Source organism: Natator depressus, chromosome 7 (genome assembly GCF_965152275.1).
Source record: "Natator depressus isolate rNatDep1 chromosome 7, rNatDep2.hap1, whole genome shotgun sequence".
NCBI lineage: Eukaryota > Metazoa > Chordata > Testudines > Cheloniidae > Natator > Natator depressus.
In genome coordinates this window covers 53355438-53377886 of record NC_134240.1, presented here as the reverse complement: position 1 = coordinate 53377886, position 22449 = coordinate 53355438, and the positions used below count along the sequence as shown (strand labels likewise).

The window sequence follows — 22449 nt, the reverse complement described above, 5'->3', positions numbered from 1 at the left end:
TTCATGTTAAGTGCCCTGTGGTTTTTGGCTCCCGTGTGTTTCCAGCAATGCTGGTCTGAGAGGGGGGGCTGGCTGTCTGGCTACATTCCACCCCCTGATGCACCACACTACATCCCAGATTGCAAGGTGGCGGTGATGCCAGCACCTCTTGCCCTCCTTGGGGAAATCTAGAAATACCCAACAACCAAATTAGAGGATGAGGGTTCGCAGAATTGGTTAGGATCCCTTTTTAGCTCTAGGTATCTGATTTGTGTGGAGGAAAGAGCAGTTTGAATCAAACGCTTCATAATACATAAAGTTACACAAAAAACAATTACAATAATTAAAATGGTTAAAACAGTATTTACAACCGAATGTAAAAACGGGGAGAGGGAAAATCCCAAGTGTTGAGCTAACCATTGCATCCATGAGGTTTGTCCATTCTCAGCCACTGCATGTAAAATTTTAACTGCACCTTTAATAGCAACCACATCTTGCTCTATTTGCCCTGAATGATTTACATAAACTTCTTTAGATGATCCCGTTACATATTTCACAGGCCGTCCCCAAACAGTGCGATGCCATTGTCCCACCTCCCCCAAGTCAATGCGAGGGTTGTTGGTGTACCATACTGGTCCCCACTGAAAGATGTTGCTTTTGTTCCACCAATCATTTAGGCTGAGTGGTACAAATTCAATTCCCAGTCCATTGGTTGAATCTAGCAAGGTGCACATCCAGCAATTTGTAGCACCAGCAGCTGAGGCGATGGTTTGGATTGCTCCCCGAAGAGGATGTTCTGGTATTGCCAAGGTGACTGGAGCCAACAGAAGGATCATGAGGGCTTGCAGGAACATATCTCTGGTGGGTCGTGGTCTAGCTAAAAAACTTATTTTAAAACCAAAAGCAAAAATTACACCTGCTATTATAAGTAATGGCAAATATATCAACAGTCCATAGTAGTCTCTAGTGATCAAACAGGTCAGCTGCATGGTCCATTTTGCTGACAGGTTAGCTGGCAGGTTGCTCGGAACCATGGGACCATTCCTGCAATAAATCACATGGTCAGCCGGTCTTGGATGCGATCCAAGCCTCTGTAATGGTTATTAGCCTTTTATCAGCATTTAAGGCACTCCATACACCTTTCTCTTTATAGGCGTGCAAAACGCAGGTAAAGGTTCCCAGGGCTGGGTGTTTAATCACCACAGTGTCTCCGGGAGCATACTTGGAACTGTGCAGTGGTGTTCTGGCAGGGGAGATAGCTTTCCCTGTAGGGAAGAATCCCCTGCTGATTGGACTTCCTGTAGGAGTCTGTCTGTTGTTTAATCTCTGCACCATTTCGTCCAGTCTGTCTCCCCATGTGCCGTCAGTAGGCTTCAAGTGATTCTTTAGCAACCCATTCCAGCGCTCGACCATGCCATTAGATTGAGGTCGATATGGAAGGTGGAAGGTCCATTGGACTCCATGGTTAAGGGTCCATTCCCTTACAAGTTTATTCTTAAAATGCGAACCATTATCTGATTGGATTTCTTGAGGCATTGGGACAATTGCTGTTAAGCGGTTTAGTCCCATAATTGTGGACAACCCTGTTGCCAATCGGGTTGGATATGCAAAACCAATCCCTGAAACAATTTCTACCCCAGTCAAGATGTATTTCCACCTCTGCCTTGTAGTGGGCAGCGGTCCGACATAGTCGACCTGCCAGGTTGCCCATAGTGTTTTCCCATCTCTTAGCCTGGCAAACCTTTGTCCTTCTGCTATATGTTTTCTAGTCTCAGCACAAATAGCGCAGGCTTGCACCAGGTCTCTAGCCTGTCTGTGGGTGATAGGCCACCCCCTGATATGTGCTTGCCGCACTAACTCATCACTTCCTGTGTGTTCTAAATTATCATGTAACCATGAATATAAGCGTTCCCATTCTACTTGTGTGGTAAAGAGCTGGGCAGCTGCATCGGCTAAATTGTTTAACTGTGCAGCTGGGGTATTATTCCTCTGATGAGCTGAGACATGTCCTATAGACAGGGGTTGTTGCAGGGCATGCTGATATAACCACTTCCAGTATTCCAGTCCCCATACTGGCTTACCTCCTATTTCCCAGTGGTTATTTTTCCAGTTAGTGATCCACTGAGTGGCACCTGCCCATACCGCATAGGAATCCGTATATACTGCGGTGGCTCCTGCTTCACAAGCCAGTTTAATTGCAGCCAATTCTGCAAGTTGTGCTGACTCATCAATTTCAGCAGTTAGGGGTGCTGCAGAGGTGTCTGCAGGCACTGCTGCAGCTTTTCCCTTCCATTTTCCTTTAACCAGCCTGGCACTGCCATCAGTGAACCATACTCCCTCAGGCTTAGAAGGATCAAATGGGGCAGCATCCTTAATAGGAGACTGCTGTGGAGGTAGGCGGTATTCATCAGGCATTCCTACTTTCCATAGGGATTCCTGAATCATAGTGGGGTTTTGTGCAGTGTCTGCACTACCTACCCTGTGGTGTATGTAAAGTGCCCATCTTTGGATAGTCATTTTTTGTGCTACACCAGGTGGTAACTCTTTCCCTTCCAATATAGGTTTAATGATTGGAAGAGGAGTGTGAATTGTGATGTCCTTATCCTGAGTTAATTCCTCAGTTTCTCTCAAGGCTGTGTAAGCTGCCAGAAGCACCTTCTCATAAGGCGTGTAGTTAGCCTGTGACCCTTGCCATGACTTGGAACCAAACTGAATTGGTCGTCTGGGAGCAGTGTCACTTTCTTGCCAGAGAGCATAAGACATTCCAGTGGCTCCCACAGTTATGTACAAATGGAATGGGGCTTCAGGATGTATGGGACCCAGAGCCTGATAGGTGTGTATCTCCCCTATCAGTTGCCTGAGGGCTTCCTCATGGGCAGGAGCCCATTCCCAGGCAGCACTTTTATTTAACAAATTGTACAATGGTCTGGCTATAATGGCAAAGCCAGGTACATGTTTTCTCCAAAACCCCAGGGTTCCCAAAATCTGTCTCAATTGATCTTTACTTTCAGGGGAGGGTGCCTGATTTAGCTCTTGCACAGTGTCATTAGGCACAGACCTCCTACCTCCCATCCATACAGTACCTAAGAATTTTATCTCTTGGGAGGGACCTTGGCATTTCTCAGCTGGTAACTCTAAATTAAGGGCTTCTAGTGCTTCTTTGATTTGATTCATAGCCTCCTGTACCTCTTCTGAGGTTTTCCCACCTATTAAGATGTCATCAATGTATTGCACAGTTTGTACATTGGCTGGCAGTATAAGGTCATCTAGGACCTTTGCCAGTGCCCCATGGCAAATAGTGGGTGAGTGTTTAAACCCTTGTGGCATTCGGGTAAAAGTGTATTGTACACCTCTCCAAGTAAAAGCAAATCTTTCCTGGTCAGCTGGTTGCAAAGGGACCATGAAGAACATGTCCTTTACATCTAATACTGCTAGCCAAGGTTTATCCCAGGTTTGTATGGTGTTTACAATATCTGTTATGCTAGGGACTGCTGCAGTTAATGGTCCAGTGTTACTGTTTAGCTTCCTATAGTCTATAGTGAGTCTCCATTTGCCATTTGGCTTCTTGATGGGCCACACAGGAGAATTAAAGCGAGAGTGGGTACGAATTAAAATTCCTCGCTGTTCCAAATCTTTGATCAGGTCAGTAACAGGGCTTATGGCCTCAGCTGGGACATTATACTGCTTTATGTTTGTTACTGTTGAGGGCGGGAGAGCAGGCGCGCTGCTAAGTAAGTTTACAGAATAGTGGGGAGGGCTTTCCTCTTCCAGGTGGGTGGCATGAGGAACAGAACTGACTCCAAAAGCCCATCTTTCCCCATTAATCCTTCCCTTCTTTCCTCTTAAAACGTCCATGCCCAGTATGTTGGCATTGCCCAAAATCACCTCATATTTTCGGGGCTGATGGTGGGGTTGCAATGGGATATCCAGTTTTATCTTAACTAATGGGTAAGTTATGGTACTGCCATTTACTCCTGTAACAAGTACCTGCTTTCGGCCAGTAAGTGGCAAGCCCTGAAAACTTTCTCGCTTAATCATGGACATTTGAGCCCCTGTGTCCATTAAGAAAGGAATAATGTGTTTGTCATTTACAGTTACATGTATCCGGGGGTCTTTTGCTGTTGTTTTCTCCTCTTTGGATTTAAGCTGGTTTATTAGGAGAGGAGATTGACCCCCGCAAGCTAGTTTCCCTGCTCTGGTAACTCTTGCAGTTGCTGGAGCAATGGAGTATACAGAGTGTCTGTAGGAGGGGGAGGGGGAGGAGGAGAGAGCTGCAGAGGTGCACTGGGAGTAGCATTAGTTGTCTCCCAGTCAGCTCTTTTGAAGGTGGTGAATAATTTTAGCCGCTCTGTGGGCAGTCCATTTATCACCTCTCTGGGATAACCTAAAGCCAGACATTGTCTCCACAACTTGGCTCTAAGCTCCTTTTCCTCCTGGGTTGGCTCTCGCTTGTTTTTATGTCCTTTAGATGGTGCCCCCTTGTTTCCCTGAAGGGAACGCATCTTAGCTTTGCCTGTCAGTGCTCTGATGTCTCCGAATTCTCTAAAGTATGACACCAGAAGGTTTAGCAGTGCCCGAAAGGTACTGTTATGTGCTGCAGCTTCTGTTCTAAGGGACAGTGCCATAGCCCTATGGTTACTCGGAGCTCCCTTAAGCAGGGGTCTGAGATCATCTACATTTACCTGACCCTCCCATGGACTTTCATAGTTTAACTCTTGAGGGTTTTGGCCAAGCATGCTAATGACAGCCACAGTTAATAGAGCTGCTTTTACCTCATCTATGTTGGTCCAGTGCATTACTGTGGGTTCATCTCGGTCTGCTGGGTAAATTCCTCTTGCCCATCGACAAGCCAGAGACCAAAGTGTTTTAGGGGTGTTCCCCTCTGAATGTTCCAGGAATATTCCTGCACCTAAGTTAAGGCGCTCAGTTTCTTGGGCTGTCAGGCGTATATATCCACCCCCAGTGTCCCAGAGGCGGACCAGCCACTCTATTATACCTTCCTCAGGCTTTTTAGCAAAATCTCCCTGGATTGTTTTTAACTCCATGGGAGTATATTGGCGGGTGGTAATTTTGGTAAAGTGTGTTGGAGCTTTATTCCCTTTTCCCTTTTTACCTCCCCTCTTTGTTTTTGAAGAGGTGGATGGATCATTGTCATCCCCTTCTTCATCCTGCTCTGCCCCACTCAAATTTCCCTCATGTTCTTCTGATTTGTGCTGTGTGATAGCTGGTCTTAATTTTACAGAGGGACCTTCCTCCTCAGAGGAGGGGGACTCATCTGCTGAATCCCAAATATCTCCATCCCATTCCTCAGGGTCTAGCCAGAGAGCAGTCTCAACTTTAGCCCGGTTGATTCTGCGTGTTTTAATCTCCAGCTTTTCCCTTCGTTCTATCCCTTCTTTCTCAATTAAGGGAAGTAATCTTTTCTGAAGATGTTCCATATCCCTATTCAGTGTTCTTACACTGGTATCTAAATTCTGGCATTCCTTGCGCAGTGTGTCCCTTTCCTGTTGTAGCCTATTAAATTCTATTGCCAGACTATGATAATCCTTACAGGCAGCTTGCAAAATGTTAGTAAGCAGCCATATACAAGCACCTTTTCCTTTCCCTTTCTTCATCTTGCAGGCAGTTCTCCAGTTACAGAAATGCTGCCAGATCTCTGCTGGTTTTCCCCAATATTTCTCCAGCAGTTCTTTGCTCCACAGAGGATTTCCCCATCCCTCTTGGGTCAAACTTTTCTCTAGCTCAGGGAATTCTGTGGTGTTTATCATGACTGGATTCATTGTGTTACTGTAGTGCAGCCTATATCACAATCCTGTTCGTGACGCCAAATCTGTTAGCCGATGGCCAGGGATGTTTGGTGAGGTGCCAGCTATGCCCGTTTATACCATCCGTGACTTTAACCGCTAGGACGCACTGTCCCTTCGCGGCAGGCAGCCCGGGCTAGGCTGACGGATGCCCCAAGGTCCTAACCACCCGTGACTTTAACTGCTAGAGCTCAGAGCTCCTTCGCAGCGGGCAGTCAACACTGACTGACAGGTGCCCCAATGGCAGCACTAAGAGCCTCTCCACACCCGTGACTTTAACTGCTAGAGCTCAGAGCTCCTTCGCAGCGGGCAGTCAGGATTGACTGACAGGTGCCCCAAGAGTTTGCCCCGTGGAGGCGGCACAACTCAACGCTAGGCTCTTAGTACTCTCACCTAATGGCCAGGCTTTATAGCCAAAACGGCTGAGGTTCTTTAATTGTGTTGGCTGCTTCACAGTAAACCAGAGAAACAAGTCAGGCTTATGCATAAATGGTTACCAAAATTTATTAAACTAGATTCTAATCATGTGGTTACAAAATTGCTAGTGCCTACTTATTTAAGTGTAGAGATGTTACACACACAAACAAGTTACAAAACTGAAGCTACAATCCCAAAGAAAGAAAACAAAGTATAGAGCTCTATTTCAAAATATGTGTACACTAAAGATAGGAGATCAGGTGTGGGTGCTTCTTACCCTCCTTGCATCTCTCGATTCCAGCGGTGCCAAGCCAGGATCGGTCACTCAATTCCGCAGAAAGACGAATAAGGGACAAGGCTCAGGGACCCTCTTAGCTGCAGAAGCCTTGGGAGGCTGTCACTTATCTGACCAGCAGATAGATAGTGAAAAGCACTCAAAAATCATGGTGCTGTAGGTCCCCTACTTATACCTCTGTACTCCTTTATTCTCTTTCTCCTTTCTATGCTAAATTGGGGCTGGTCTGTCGGGGTGACGCCAGCTCTCGCAAGAGTAGTTCACACTTGCAAGGGAGAAACAATAAGTTTCGACTACTGGACACTTCTTTTATCAGGGTAAATATTTTCCCACCTAGGATGTTGGTGTGTGTGCATCATGCTGTTTTAGTAGGGGCTAAGAGCCATGTCTGTCACAGCGCCTCTGCCTGCTGTGAGCCCAATTGTTGTATACGTTCCCAGAGGCACATTGTCGCAGCACACCTGTGCTTCTCTCAGCTTCAAAGGCTGTGCTGGAATTCATGTTAAGTGCCCTGTGGTTTTTGGCTCCCGTGTGTTTCCAGCAATGCTGGTCTGAGAGGGGGGGCTGGCTGTCTGGCTACAGTGCCCCAGTCAGTTACTGTCACTGCTGCTGTGGAAATCAGTGGCAGAATTCACCTCACTGTAAACACCAGAATTCTAGGAAATATTCACCCCCCATTCCCTAGGGCCTCCCCTCCCCCCAGCATGTCATTTAAATTGAGGGAGGAAGCAAGTGGATCTGTCTGATGGGGATTTTCTGCCAGCAGTTGCGGGACAGCAAACCCACAAGGAGCCGCACACCCCATTCTACACAGGTCAGGCCTGGTGGTGCAGGTCACATGGTAACAATACTGTGGATGCACTTCATATATATGGCACTGCAGACACTCAGCCCTTAACAGGGGCACTGACAAATCAGATCTGACTCAAAGTCAAGTTCTGTACGAAGTCCCATCCCCCAACCAACAGACACAGTTTAACAATCCCAGCAGAAACTTGTTTGAAACATTCTGCCGCTACAGCATTCACAACCCAACCACCATGCAAACCTGGGAGAGATTGAAAGAGAACTCACAGGTGGGGAAATCTGCTAGATTTTTAACCTGGTAGGTTCCCTTTACACTAAGGTCTCTCGGTGGAGCTAAGGCAAATGTGGTATACACAAACCTAAAACGTGTCTGGAACCCCACCACTATGTGCCTTGAGATTTACTATTGTAACACAGCGTTCATGCACTGTGACACTAGCAACACTTGTCTTGTTAATTCACCCACTATGTGCATAACCCCTGTGTCAGTCACCTATTCTTGCACTGAGGTGTGAAAATATGGACACTGCTATTGTACAACTGATAGTATATTTACATGCAACATGTGCAGACACCCTCCCAGGCGTGATGGCAGCAGGTACGTGCATGTGACCCCCGTAAATGCATACCCTCCAATGTGACACTGAACCCAAAGCATGCGCAGCTGGCACAAGAACCACAGGTCCCATCCTCTAGCCTTATGCTGAAGGCATGGATATATGGCACCATCTTCAACTCCTTGGTCAGGTATTATTGCTTACCATCTGTGGCTCTAATTTGTTCTCTTGCTCCTGGCTCTGCTGTGTGCAGCCTCAACTACGGGTACACTGAGCCCTCCTGTCTGTCTTCATTTGCTTCCACCTACTCAAAAAGCATAAGTTGACTCCAGTAAAGAAATGAAGTCCTAGGATTTTCTTACATTCGTCACCCGCCCCAGGGTGGGAGAAACAGAAAACAAGGAAGAGTTTTGGTGAGTATCACAACCCCTCTTTTCTCGTAAGATCACATTAATTCTGTTCATAATGAGACCACAGGCCAGATCCTTAGTGTGTAGCTACAGCAATACAGCTACATCAGTTTATACCAGTTGGACATCTGATTCCTGAGGGGCGTGAAAAGGGTCATGTTACAAAGGCAAGCAGAGCTGGTCCAGTGGGTAAGGTACTAGGTGGAGCTGCAGGAGACCTCAGTTCAAGTCCCTGGTCTGCTACAGATTTCCTGTCTCACTTCCCCCCCATAGGGATAACAGGCTTTCCCTACCTCACAGGGGTAAATACACCAAAGACTGTGAGGTGCTATGGGGATGGGCATTTACCTCAGGTAGACAGAGGTATTGCCAAAACATGACCCAAACATTTGAGAGAGGCTTTAACAAAAGATAGGGTGGGAAGTTGTTTACCTTCTGGGTTTTCAGCCTTTGGTGGTCACATTTTCAAGTTTCTCTTTGCAACCATGATGGCTAGATACTTTGGGGTATTTTTAAATGAGGAAGGATTCTCATGTGATCATCTGACTCCAAGAGCTGGAGCTTTAAGAAAAAACACTGAATATTGCCAGCTCTTGCAATTTTATCACGAGTCTCACAACACTGAGAGAATTTGGAACATATGGGGTCAGGGGAAGGCTTTGAGTCTCCTAGCAGGGATAGAACTGTTCCCAGGGACAATATGGGAGTGGAGCTCATATTCAGAGAGAGCAAGTCCCTCATGGGGATATGGAAAGGGAGAAAAAAACCTCTTGGGGATGGGAGGGGAGAGGAAAACATGTGCAGCCTCCTCGTCCTGCTCCTCCCAACCCAGTCCTGCTGCCCAAGAGGTAGGGTCTGGGAAGTGGCTACAAGCAATCCACTCCAAAGATCCCTGCAGCAAAGACTGGTGGCATTTCTCGTGGATCTCATCTTCTCTTGCAGTGCCATCAAAGGACTGGTCTACACTAGAACATTAGATTGACCCAGCTACATTGCTCAGGACTGTGAAAAATACACATCTGAGTGATGTAGTTAAGCCGACCTATGTCCCCGTGTAGACAGCGCTATCGCCTCTCGAGGAGGTGGATTCCTATGGCAATGGGAGAACCCCTCCCGTCGGCGTACATAGTGTCTACACAGAAGTGGTGCAACGGTGCCGCTATAGCATTCCAAGTGCAGACAAGCCCAAAGTGTGTGAGCATGCAAAAGTTGTAGGTGATATTGACAGAGCCATCCCCCCAATCCGGGAGCAGAGGGACAAGTATGATTTTTCTACAGGATTTTGATAGCTACAGGAGCAGAGCTATCTGTCTTGCCAGCTCATATCCACTTCCCTGCTTCAGAGATTAGGGCCAACGGTGAGAGGAAATACTTCCAAGAGACAGGCATAATTATTTTCCCCGGTGGTTAAGTCTCTTCTCAGTGTTCAAGGTCAAAACAAGTCTCTGTCAGGTACACACAGAAGCAGCAGCCCCCCGCGGAGGTAGAAGGAAGCTACATTTCCCAAGTGTGGGCCAAAGTTTTAATTCTGTAGGGGCAAGAGGGATTAAATGCTGAAGATCTCAATGCTCAGGGACTTGAATTATAGCTTGGTCACTTTCTTGATCCAGGGCACAAATTTGCTGACCTTAGTGTAAACTCCAGGGGAGTCCTTCCGGCCACACCCATAGCCCCAGGAAATGATCCCCAGAATGACCCAGCGTCCAGTTGATCTCTGACACATGAGTGGCCCACCGCTGTCACCCTGGCAGCTGTCCACCCGCTTATCTTCAGAGAGGTTTCCAGCACAGATCATGCGGTTAGTAAACTTGCCCCTGTAACGAGCCTCACAATCTTCTCTTGGGAGAAGGGGCACTGCCCCCTGAAGCAATGTTCTTGAATAGGACTTCCCTGAAACATAATAGAACAGAACAGCACAACTCACCGCTTGGGCTATGTCTACACAACAGACCTTACAACAGCACAGCTGTACCGCTGCAGCTGCGCCACTGTAAGGTCTCCCATGTAGCCGCTCCATGCCAGCGGGAGAAAGCTCTCCTGCCGGCAATTAAACCACCCCTAATGAGCAGCGGTAGCTCTCCCACCGACGTAGTATCTCTTGCCAACAGTGCTGTCCTCATCAGTGCTTCTGTCAGTGAAACTTATGTTGGTCTCTGTGGCTCACAGCTCCAAAGGAGGCATTCCAGCTGAGGCTCTGAGAGACCCCAGAAGAGGAGAATACAAAATGGCACTGGGCACAGAAAGCGAGTAAGAGAATCAGGGACACTGCCTTGAATTGTATCTAGAAATGAACTAGTAGCCAGTGCAGACTACTGAGTACAGGTGTGCTGGGTGAGCACGCTGCCTCCATCTCAGCGCATCCATTCTGTTCAGGTTCTTATACCACACCATGGTATCTGCCCATCCCTTCAACCGCTGTATTGTCTGGGCTCCTCCCTCACAAGTCCTTTCACCTGGGAATATCCCAGCATTTGAGCCCCCGCTCCCTTGAGGCTGCTCCCATGAGCATCATCCACCTCTGACTCACCTGTGTCTCCCCAGCCGGAGATAATGCAGGCCTGACTGTTAATGGCAGCCTTCTCCTTCCTGTCAGGGAGGCAGATGGGCAGGACGTGGCGATTGAAGGAGAGGCAGTGGCTACCCCTGCCCCGCATCCTGACCAGGGCAATATCATTGTCATTGCTGCTGGACCGGTAGTTCCTGTGAAGGATGATCCTCTCGATGGGCATCTCCCTCTCAAACGCCTCCTTCACGCCTGTGTGGTAATCGCCTACCCGCAGCCGGTAGCGGCGCACATCAGTGCCAAACCTGGCCAGGCAACAAAGAGCCACCTGAGCGCTCATGTGGTGACCGCCTGAGGCGTGAGCACTGCGCTGCTGGATCCAGGGCCATGCCACCGGCAGAAAGGCCTCAGTACCACTACAATGCCCACAAGCACACCAGGTGAGAGCACTGCTGTCTGGCCACTTCACAAGCTGCCTCAGAGCCAGCTCCTCCCAGTCCCCAGCAAGTCACTGCTAAGCAGGTTCCCATTAGCAGGGAAGGGAACATCTGCTCATGCAGCCACCAAGCACCCCAACTCTCTGTCTGACATAAACCAGGCTATGAATGATCTTCCGGACCCTCTAGATCAGCAGTCCCCAAACTTTTGAGGGTCGTGATCCCCCTTACCCCTGTACGTGCCCTTCCGCCCCCCCTGCCCCCCTCACACCGAGCCAGGGCCGAGAGCGGAGCTGTGGCTGTGGCTCTGGGGGTGGGGGGGTGGGGTGCAGGCAGTGGCCAGGGGGCCAAGGTTGGGGTCACATCTAGGGGTGGGTCTGGGTCTAGGAGCAGGGCCGCGGCTTGGGGCAGAGGCTGATGGTGGGAGCAGAGACGCAGCTGGGCTGCAGTGGGGGCCGGCAGCCAGGCCCATGGCTAGGTGCAGCTCTGCTCCCGGCCTTGACCCCAGCCTTGGCCCCAAGCCGGGAACAGAGAAGTGGCCAGCTGCCAAGACTGGGGGCTCGCATGGGGCCGGGAGCAGAGCTGTGCCGAGGCTGGGGCTGGGGTCAGGCATGGGGCTGGGGGATGTGGCTGGGGGCGGGACCGGAGTAGAGCTGGGGGTGGGGAGGGACTGGGTGGTGCTCCCTCCCTGCCCCTGTGGGGGCTATCCCAGGCCTGCTGCAGCCCCCCAAATGTTCCTCCACACCCCCCTAGGGGTGCACGCCCCACACTTTGGGGACCTTTGCTCTAGACTGAGGCAGCAGGAACATGTGACTGGACCAGAGCCACTCCAGGCTCCTGACCACCCCAGTTTACTGTTCCTCAAACTATAGGCAGGGTGCTAAAGAGCTGGTTTATTCCACATTATAGCACTTGGAAGTTACAGGCTGAGCATGAACGAATGCCAAGGGATAATGCAAAGCTGTCCTGGGGCTATCCCCTCACGTGCCCCACACAAATAGCCCAGTAACCCCTGGGTCATGGCTTCGCTCTCAGCAGGCCTCTCTAGCAGCAGCAGTGCTGGGAGTGCACAGAGCTCATGGCTCCTGCAGCTGTTTCCAGGAACCCCGCTCCTCAGAGATCTCATCCTCTTTGGATGGAACTGCTGCTATACGTGGGGGCAGGGCAGTGACTGAGTCAGACAGGATTATTTCCCCTGTCCCTTGCTCACGCCCCCCTCAACCAAAACTCCCCCCCCCATTACCTTTTGAAGCAGTGCGCTGCAGTCACGACCCAGCAGCTGTGGATCAGTGTGGCTCCACACAGCAGACGAGTGTCTCTGTGAAACCCCTTTAGCCGCAGTGAGGCCTGCCATGGCCAACCACCTCTGAAAGAGAAACAGAGGAATGATGGGCAGCACGTACACAATGGCATGCTGCTGTCCTCTCTTGCGCCACCCACACTGCCCCATCTCTCCTCAGCCACTTCTCATCTTCCCTTAGTGCGGCTCTTCAGTCAAGGTAACGTCAGGAATCACCACTGGAGGGAGGTAGTTAGTGAAGCTGTACTCACCCCTGGGAGCACAATGAAAATCAAGGAGCGATTCCAGCAGTATTGCCTCCAGCTTCTGCAGCATTGACAGCCACTGCTTTGGGGCAGACAGGAAACAAGCCTAGGATCCCTGTCCTCAGCTTTGAAAGCAGAAACCAGCATTCCAAGTGACTTGGTGGGGACAGGTAACGAGGACTGGAGTCCGTGATGGACTGTCCCACAGGCACTTTGGAATACACACAAGTGGCAAAATGCAGAAAATAGAAACCAGTATTGCAATGCCTTTCGGCTCGCAGCTAGAGTCTGGGCATCACTGTTGCTTTAACACACATAATGTGGTGGTGGGACTGAGCATGAAGAACCTTGGACTTCAGAGAAAGTCTCCAGGAGCCCTTAGGGAAAGGGGTAATAGAACAATTGCAGCCCAAAGCTGGCAAGGAAGGACAATTGTTAGTATTTTCCAGTTGCTTGTAGATGGAACAAAAGAACTGCCATACCAGATCTGACTAATGATTCAACTAGTCTGGTATGCTGACTCCAAGAGAGGCAGGCACCTGATTTGTCTGAGAAAGGTGTAAGATCCCAACCATGAACAATAGGCAATTATATGTCCATGGCTGGATGTGGGCTTAAGTGTGGTTGCTGGAAAGAAGCAAGGCTAGGTACTACTCAGTTCAACAGTTTATGTAGAGTTAAAGATCAGTGGGCATATTCTTATATACAGATAGTTTATCTCTGTTCCCCACATATGAAGGTGTATCCCTGGGTAATAGCATTCCTGCTGATTTGTAGCAATTATTCCTTAATTCAACTGAACATTAGAATACAGTAATATATTATTATTGCCCCTGTCCTTGTGACAGATGGCGCTTAGGCTAATTTCTTATATAATCCCACATAACTAACAATGATCCACTCTTGACAACTGTGATGCATGGCCAGAAAGGGTTAAACATCCTGCAAAATAAATAACCCTCAAAAAACCTGTGGAGGGATAATGTTTGTGTATTTACATATGTATGAGTAGGGTCAATGATATAATCAACAGTCCCTGTCTATGCTGTATTCTGATAATTCAGAGATCAAAAGAACATTCTAGCATTTAAATTAATTGTAAACACGGGATATCTCTGTATTCATCTCTCTTTGAGATGTATAGTAACTAACCTCTGAATGGTGGAGGAACAAGCAACTTACCTTATATTAATTCTATAGCTAAGTACCGGTGATGGACCTCCTTCAAAGTCATACTCATTACCTTTTGAACTCCAACTTCTCAAAAAGGACATGAAATTGGATAAAAGATCCTTGGGTTCTGATTCTGTCATCTCAGATCTGCTTAGGCTTCGTCACGGGAAGTTTGAGTTGCAAGACTGAGTTCCCAGTTATGCTGCTACACCCTGAATATGATATTTGGACATCGGACTATAACCTATGAACTATTTCTGAAAGAACTCTTTTTGCAACTACAAATCTATGGTATGAATCTGAATCTCAATGAATTGAACTCATGTCTGTATGTATATTGATCTTTTAACCATACTCTCTCTCTGTTGTTTTTTAATACATTTTAGTTTAGTTATTAAGAAATGGCTGTAGCGTGTATTTGGGTAAGATCTGAAACATTCATTAACCTGGGAGATAATGTGTCCTGTCCTTTGGGATTGGTGGAACCTTTTCTTTATATGATGAAATAAAATTTACAGAAATTTTCATCATATTTGACATGGGTACTGGATAGAAGCCTGAGGCTGGATCACTTTAAGTGAACTCTGTTGTTTAGACTTCTGAGTAATCAGTAAGGTAATAAAGAAGCTGTTTTAGGCTGGCTTGGTAAATCTAAGTATTGGACTATCCACCAGCTTTATGGGGATTGTCTGCCCCATTCTTTGATGTTCACCCTAATTGAGTGACCAGAGCTGGCCCCCACTGGGACCCTGGGCACAACAACATCCCCGTACTTTTACAGCTAGATACTGCATTGCGGGATAAGGGAGATTATTCCCCTGGTAATTTGTACCAACTAATTGGGCGCTGATGGCAGCTTAAACATATATCAATAACACACCTTGCTCCAGGCTGCTTTCTGTTAGGAGAAGTTGGCTGAGAGAGGCATCAGTTAAAATCTGGGCCAGATCATCAGAGACCCAGAGTCATCCTGGGTGTTTCTGGGTGGTCTGTATATAATGAGTTAGCCCAGTGGCTCTGTTCCCAGGCAGAAAGCATCCCCGTCACTGAGAGCATTATCACAACTGGCATTAATTGCCCCCCATGATAGCCTCAGCAGAGGGGCCTCAGACTGAATTGGCCATGGAGACTGAACCACTCGTACCCAGGTAGCAGGGGGAAAGCTTGCACGGCTGCAGCCCCTATCCTGTGGGTACACAGAGTTCAGTCTCCAGGGCTGTTGGGCCAGCAGCACAGAACAGAAAATAGCAGCATCCCCATTCTGGCCCCCTATGGTATGTGGCTGTCCTAGGGAAACCTGCATCCTATGGGAAGAAAATAGGGTTCTTCAAAGCACCATTGGCTCTGGCATGGCCTGACACATCCCTGCCTCCTTGCAGGCAAGTTGGTGCCAGCTCTGTTCTCCCCAGCCATCAGAGGACAGTACCTGAGGGACTTGTCTCCACCAATTATCCTTTTCTTGCGACGGTAAAGCAAGCGCCTCCCACACGTGCCAGATGCTGAACCTGCATAGCAAAACCAGAGCGGTTAGGCAGCCCCCCCTTTGCTTAACTGACAAACATCAAGCCACCCCCCCCCTTCTCCCTGGAGGCCCTCATCCTCCAGGAAGTGGACTGGTCTGATTAAGAACTTTGCTGTGAAAGCCATATGTGCAGCACGCTTGTTTCTGTGGGGATGGTGAGAATGGTATTTGACCAGTTTACCAGGTTTACAGTGGTGCCAGACCCATGCTCAGAAGGGGCCCCAGCCCGCTCCGCTTGTGCTGCACTCTGACTCTGCTGTCCCTCCAAGGGGGGGAAGCGGAATAAGCCTCCGCCTGCCTGCTGCCTCCCCTTCCACCTGCCAGCCTGTCACGGCCCGCCGGCTGAGGCCTTCTCTCCACCCCTTGGGAGACCAACAAAGTAGGAGCCAGCATGGGGCGGCGGATGCCAGAACCTGTGCGCACTGGAGAGCAGCATCTCCTCCCAGAGCTGGGTGTGCAGGGGGCCCCTGGCCAGAGCTTCCATCCCCCAGCAAGGCCGGACGCTGAGCCCTGTTTACCCCAGCACCACTCGGGCTGGGGACGGGAGTTGGATTGTGAAAGGGCTTTTGGAATGCGAGCTGCTCTGGGTCCGCTAGCCCTGGGGGTGCAGGGCACGGGGGATTGGGTCTGTAGCGGGGTGCTGGGCTCTGTGATGGGGTGGAAGGTGCTGGGCAGTGGGGGAGATTTGTGTGTTTTGGGGTGCTGGGTAGTGGGGGGGTCTGTTGGGGGTGCTGGGTGATGGGGGAGGGTTGTGTGTTTTGGGGTTCTGGGCAGTGGGGGGTCTGTGTAGGGTGCTGTGTAGTTGTGGTGGTGGGTCTGTGGGGAAGGACAGTGGGGGATGGGGGAGATCTGTGAGTGTGTTGGGGCACTAGGCAGGGGGCGTTCTGTGTGGGGTGCTTGGCAATTGTGATGGGGTTGTGCGGGGGTGCTGGGCAGTTGTGGGGCTCTGGGCAGGTGGGGGCGCTGCGCAGGGATGATGGTGTGCAAGGCACTGCATTTGTGGTAGGGAGTCTCTGGGGGGGGTCTCTGGGCGGGGGGGCACTGGGCATAGCAGGTTGAGGGCACTGGACATAGCGATCTGGGGGGGTCTCTGGATGGGGGGCACTGGGCATAGGGAGTTGGGGGCTGTTGGGCAGGTGGTGGGCTACGTGGCGTGGCATGGCATGAGCCCACCCCCGAGGGGAAAGGGCACACTGGCAGCACAGGGCTGGGTGGGGCAGTGTGCATCTGGCGGCTGCCGGTTTGTAAAGCGTGCCCTCACATTGGCCTGAGCAGAGCGAGGCCACCCCCACCATGCCCCATTGCCCCTGGCAGACCCATAGCTCCAGGGACTTGACCTCTCCACACCATGCTCCATTGCCCCCATGGGGACCCACAAATATGTTTGGCGCCAGGCCCACAAAAGGTTAATCCGGCCCTGCAATTGACTGGAGGTGGTTACTCGCTGGGATTCTAGCTCCAAGCCTGGGGCAGGAGCCATTCAGCCCTTGCTGCAGAATCCACTTCCTCAGCCTGCTAGAGACCAAAGGGAGAGCACAGTTACTGCCACTCTGCATAGGAGGGTGCACTGCAAAATGGGGCAGAAACACTGGCTGCCTGGAGTTCCTGCAGGCTCAGAGGCACTATAAGGGGTGGAGCAGCAGTGCTGGCTGTGGGCAGCGCACAGTGACTCCAGGCCACATTTCTAACAGAAGACACTGAGACAAGGAGAATAGCTGCACTAGCTGCTGGGAAGCTCACATCTGCTCAGTCCCAGCTTCTCCCAACCGGAGACACTTCAGGGCAAGGGGAAGGAGCACCTGCGTGTCTGGTGTCTTGGGCCTTCTCTTCCATATAGTCGCAGATCACACCAGCATCTTCACTGTGCCAGCAGTTGTGAATCCCACTATGGGGTTTGGAGCATTCCCCCAGTGTGCGCTCTGTGCCACTGCACTCCACGTTGTCTAGATGGATCGGGCCATGCCCCTCCCCAAAATATGCCATCGTCCTGGCTTTTGCTGCGCCGCTGCAATGAGAGAAGGGATGACCCAGCTTCACAGAGGGTACATCTACGCTGCAGCAGGGAGGCGTGGTTCCTGCTCGGGTAGACAGACTCGCGCTAAAAATAGCAGTGTAGCTGGGGTAGCAGGAGCAGTGGCTCAGGCTAGAGGCTCAAGTATGGACCCAAAGGGTTCAGGCAACTCTGTACCCAGGTGACTAGCCCAAGCTGCTGCCTGTGCAAACCCTGGCTATGTGGTTATTTTTCGCACACTAGCTTGAGTGGAGCTAGCCTGTGTCTGTCTAGTCAGGCTGGGAAGACCGGTCCCAGCTGCGCTGTAGACATACCCTGAGTATGAAGCAAAAGACTCTTGTGGCAATAATATCGGTTTCTCTGCATAGTCGTACACTATTCCAATCCAGCACCCCACAGCTGCAGGGTGTGTGTGAGAGTACAGTTCTCCTGTACACACAGCAATGCTCAAACATACAAAACAGCCCAAATCTCCGTCCTGGTGAAATGACCCCTGCTTACAAGTTACACCTACTGATCCTCTTACCTGTAACCCAGCTGCCTGCAAACCACAGCTGCATCCCTGTCTGTCCAGCCATCGTCACAGACACTGCCCCACTGCCCATTCAGGAACACCTCTACCCGCCCCTCCTTGGTGCTCTCTCCATCCGCCAGCCGCACAGGGGGCCCTGCACGAGAATAAGCCCAGTGATCATAACAAAGGGAAACGCATTGAGTGAGACTTGGGGACCTGGACAGAAAGCTGAGATCCACAGAACTGACATCAGAAACCAGGAAACACCAATAGTTCAATTTATAAAGCAGCGTCCACCCCCTCCACCCATCACCACATCCCTGCTAAATAGGTAGGGCACTGGGCATAAGAAATTAATTTACCATACATGGAATAACCATGAAGAGACTATGTTCTGAAAGCTGAATAAAGAGGGGAACATGAAAGGGCAGAGAAGGGGGGAAAGTTAATAAATATGGAGCCAACACTGGGCAAGTGCACATGCACCTTGGAAATAGAATGATGAGCTTATGTCAAGTGGGGAGAGAGGCTTCCTCCCCCTGGGAAAGGCCAGAAATCCTGCTGTAAAGCCAAATGACAAAATCCAGCTGAAGAGTCAGGGTATGCCTGCTGTAGGGAAGACCATGGGGAATCAAGCCTTGTGTACATGAGGAAATTGAACCAACTTAACTAAATTCATTTACATACCAATTTCATTAAATGGGTGTAACCCCCTTGCATGGACACTGATTTCAACTTAACAGCCCCTGATATCCATTTAGCCTAAGTCCATTTTTCTTTGAAAGCACTGATTTAACTAAGCAGTTTCTAAACTGGTTTAGTCAAAAGGGTACAATGTTCCTCTGTAAACAAGGTCTAAGCGTCCCGCTACTGAGCAATGGGATTCTGGGCAGCAGCTCCTCCTTCCGCAATTGCGGCTCCTAGGGTTTCATTTCTGTTTATAAGGTGGAGTCACTGCCAGCAGAATTCACATGGATTTGCAAAGGAAAACTGCACATAGGGAAGGGGGAGATAGGCCAGCACAGTGGGGAGGAGAGGTGTGAGGGTGGGATCAAGGGATTGGTGGGGACATGAGAAGAACAGACCAATGGCCATGCGGAACATGCGTTAGAAAATGTAACCTCTTAGCGTCAGCAGGAAATGGTCGCACTGTGCATCACGTTTAGCATGTGGGAACCATCAACTCAGTGGGATAACTGGGACTCTTCACAGCAGGTACATAATCATAGCAGGAAGGCCACTGGAATCCCTTCCCCATAAGCAACCCCCTCCATGGAGCAGTCCACAGGCTAGGAGTGCTCTTGCCCCTGCCTTAATCTCCAGAAGGGATGGAACAGTAAGCCATTCCCCGCACCCTCCACTGGAAGAGGCAGAGCAAGGTACCAGCAGTGCCTTCAATGATCTTGTTGGTTTCAGGGGAGCATCGGACCCCCACATCCTCGGCATGTGAGCAGTCATGCTGCCCCCAGTTGCTGTGTGGACAGTCCAGGAGAGAGAACTCTGTGCCTGTACAAGCCATGTCGTCCAGAAGGATAAAGCCTTGGCCAAGTGTGTACTCCCCCTCAGATGCCAGGCTGGCAGGGCCACTAGGAGAAGGAAATGGAAAAGCACGTCAAACACACCACTCCCCAGAACCCTGCACGCTGATCCAACTCCCAGATCTAGCTGGAGTCCTGTTTCCTCAAGAACCCACACAGCCAAGGAGACCAACATGAAGAAAAACTCAATGGTAAAGGAGACAAACCTTCGTAACCCATTCCATTGACTGACGGTCAGTGACATGGGAGAGAGTGAGGGAGGAGCTGGGACATCTCCATAGGCTCAGCTTCCCGGGGGACCTGATAAAACCAGTCCACTGCTTGGTGTCCATCGGTCATACAATCACACTTGCATGTGCTCTGCAATTCTCACTAGGGGTTGCTAGACTATTTTAGTTCTAAATCTCATCCAAAAGACAGCACCTCCTCACACCCCTTTGGGGCATCAGTTCAGTACTGGCTTAAAGGGAAGCACCATCTCCACAATCACAAACACCACTGCAATTTTCCTTGCAGGTCTCCCATTCAAGTACTGAGCCAGCTGAACCCATCTGAACTGAGAGCTGATGAGCCCACACAGTCCAAGGTTATATGGCTGGAAGCGTAAGGAGTATCCTTTAGAAGCACAGACCTTTCTTTCTTTAATGGGAGGAATCCATGAAGGTGGCAACAGGCATGGACACTCTAAGTGGGCCAGGGACTAGGGTGACCAGACAGCAAGTGTGAAAAATCAGGGCAGGGGATGGGGGATAATAGGAGCCTGGTCACCCTATCAGGGGCAGAGATGCTCATGCTTAGCATTGCCTGGGAAGGGGCACTGGCACTTGCCCAGCTCTCTAACCCGGAAGGTGCCCGAGAAAGGATTCACCATTTCCTGGGAAGGCTGGTAGCAGGGAGATGAGCTCTCTAACAAAGCACGGGCAGGAGATGCTAAGGCCCAGCTTTCCCAGTGAGGGGACATGGCGCCTAAACCTTGCCAATAGGGAACTTAGCCACCTGTAAAACCAGCTCCTCTATAAATACCATCATTCCAGTACCTGAAGCCCAGCTGCCTGCAGACCACCTGGGCACTGAGAGCCGTCCAGCCGTCATCACACACCGTGCCCCAGTCTCCCCTGTAATAAACCTCCACCCTCCCTTCGCTGGGGGTGCGGCCTCCTGCCAGCCTGACTGTGCCCTCTGGAGAGGATGGAAGAGGAAAAGGCAAGCAATTAGTAAAGGAGAAAGGAACCAATCCCCAGCCCCTCCTCTGCAGATGGCTGTGTGCAGTCTGAGAGCGGGAAGAGAGAGAGAGTGTGTGTCAGACTCAGCAGAGGAACACCCCATTACTTTGCACAAAAGCCTTGCAGATGTGTCGCCCACAAGGCACAGTCTAGGACTCCCCTTGGCCTCTGCTGCACCCATGCAAGACAGTGGGAAGGCTACATTGTCTGGCTCTGAGTTGCTCCTGCCTCTGCCCCACTGTCCACCCAGGCCCAGCAGGAAGGAGGTGCCTGCGCTGGAGGGAGGACAGACTATACCTGTTGAAAGGATTGTGGAATACAAGAGTGGGACAAGATGCACAGGGAGAGGTGAGGTGGATCTGTACCTGTGAAGGGGTCACAGGACACTCCTGCATCCTCAATGTGATCACAGTTTTGCTGTCCCCAGTTATTCTTCTTGCACTGGTCCAGTGACAACTCGTTCCCTGAGCACTCCACTTCATCCAGCAGGATTGGGCCGGATCCCTGCCCGTAGTGAGCCCAAGACAAGGCCTTTGGAGTGCCACTACAGAGGACACAGACACACACAGAGGGAGGGAAGATACACCCTCCCCCCACTCTAGCCTATGTGAGACACAAAGTCTTGTGCATAGGGATGCTACTTTGGTTGGGGCCCTAGCTACAGCACAGGGGCTGGGAGTCCGGGATCCTCTAGCTCATTCCACAGCTCATCTGCATTTCAGTCACAGTGACCTGCCCATTCACTAGCCCAATGTGAAACCTCAGTATCTCAAAGATGAGTTTGCAATTGGTACATGACAGTAAATAAGTAAAATCCATTTATTCATGTCTGAACAGTGGTGACATGATTACATCATATCCTGGCAATTTTCTGGCAACGTGGATGACCCAGAAACATGGCAGGTCAAGGGGATGATGACATTTCAACAACAGGGAGGGGCAAAACTCCAAAGGTTTGATGGTTCCATCAATATTACGCCTCAAACTCCCAGGGCCAAGATTTTCAAAAATCAAATCTACAGTTAGGCTCTGAAGTCCCTATTTAGGCACCTCTATGAGTGACCTGAATTTCAGGGGTGCTGAGCACCAAGCAGCTCCCATACAAAGCACTGAAAAGTCTAGAGGAAGGTGAATAGGAGCTGCCTCTACCTCTCGTGTGGCACAAGGACAAAGGGACAGTCAGTGAAATTGAAAGGCAATCCAATTAAAACTGATCAAAGACAATATGCACCTTTCACATGTGGCAGGTGAAGTGCATTTCTGAAAGGTATTACTGAGGCTAAGTGACTGGAAGGATTCATCAAAGGACTAGACATTTACATGGATGACAAGAACATCTTCCCTCTGACACAGCTGCTGCTGGCCACTGTGGGAGATGGGATCCTGAGCTGGATGGACCATGGGTCTGATTTACTCTGGCAATTCTTACGTCCCGAAGTCTCCCCGAACTCCATCACCAGCCAGAAGGGGACTTACCTGAACCCCAGTTGCCTGCAAACCACCTCGGCATCCCGGTCGTCCCATTGGTCATCACAGATGGTGCCCCACTTGCCGTCGTGGTAGACCTCCACTCGCCCCTCGAAGCTCTCCTTTCCCCCAGCCAGCCGCAGCGGGGCCCCAGCACCTGCTCTTCAGAAAAGGGAGCAAGCAGAAGAGAAAGAGTGCATCTGATGACTGGGGATGCAGACCCATTACAGGGCTTCAGGATGAACCA

The 22449-nt window shown here is 50.2% G+C and overlaps 1 protein-coding gene across 2 annotated transcripts in view; it reads right to left on the bottom strand.

Annotated features, from left to right (window-relative positions):
• Window positions 1-7757: 7757 nt before the first annotated feature.
• LOC141991552 (neurotrypsin-like) overlaps window positions 7758-22449 on the bottom strand; it is a 32265-nt gene continuing 17573 nt past the window's right edge. For both annotated transcript variants that reach the window (XM_074959881.1, XM_074959882.1), the window contains 10 exons: window positions 22212-22359; window positions 21101-21279; window positions 20550-20691; window positions 19358-19560; window positions 17987-18128; window positions 17249-17454; window positions 15354-15432; window positions 12453-12575; window positions 10797-11077; window positions 7758-10159 (listed from right to left, as the gene is read on the bottom strand). In XM_074959881.1, the coding sequence (XP_074815982.1) occupies window positions 9852-10159; window positions 10797-11077; window positions 12453-12575; window positions 15354-15432; window positions 17249-17454; window positions 17987-18128; window positions 19358-19560; window positions 20550-20691; window positions 21101-21279; window positions 22212-22359 (1811 nt within the window). In that variant the 3' untranslated portion in view covers window positions 7758-9851. The remainder of the gene's footprint in view (window positions 10160-10796; window positions 11078-12452; window positions 12576-15353; window positions 15433-17248; window positions 17455-17986; window positions 18129-19357; window positions 19561-20549; window positions 20692-21100; window positions 21280-22211; window positions 22360-22449) is intronic.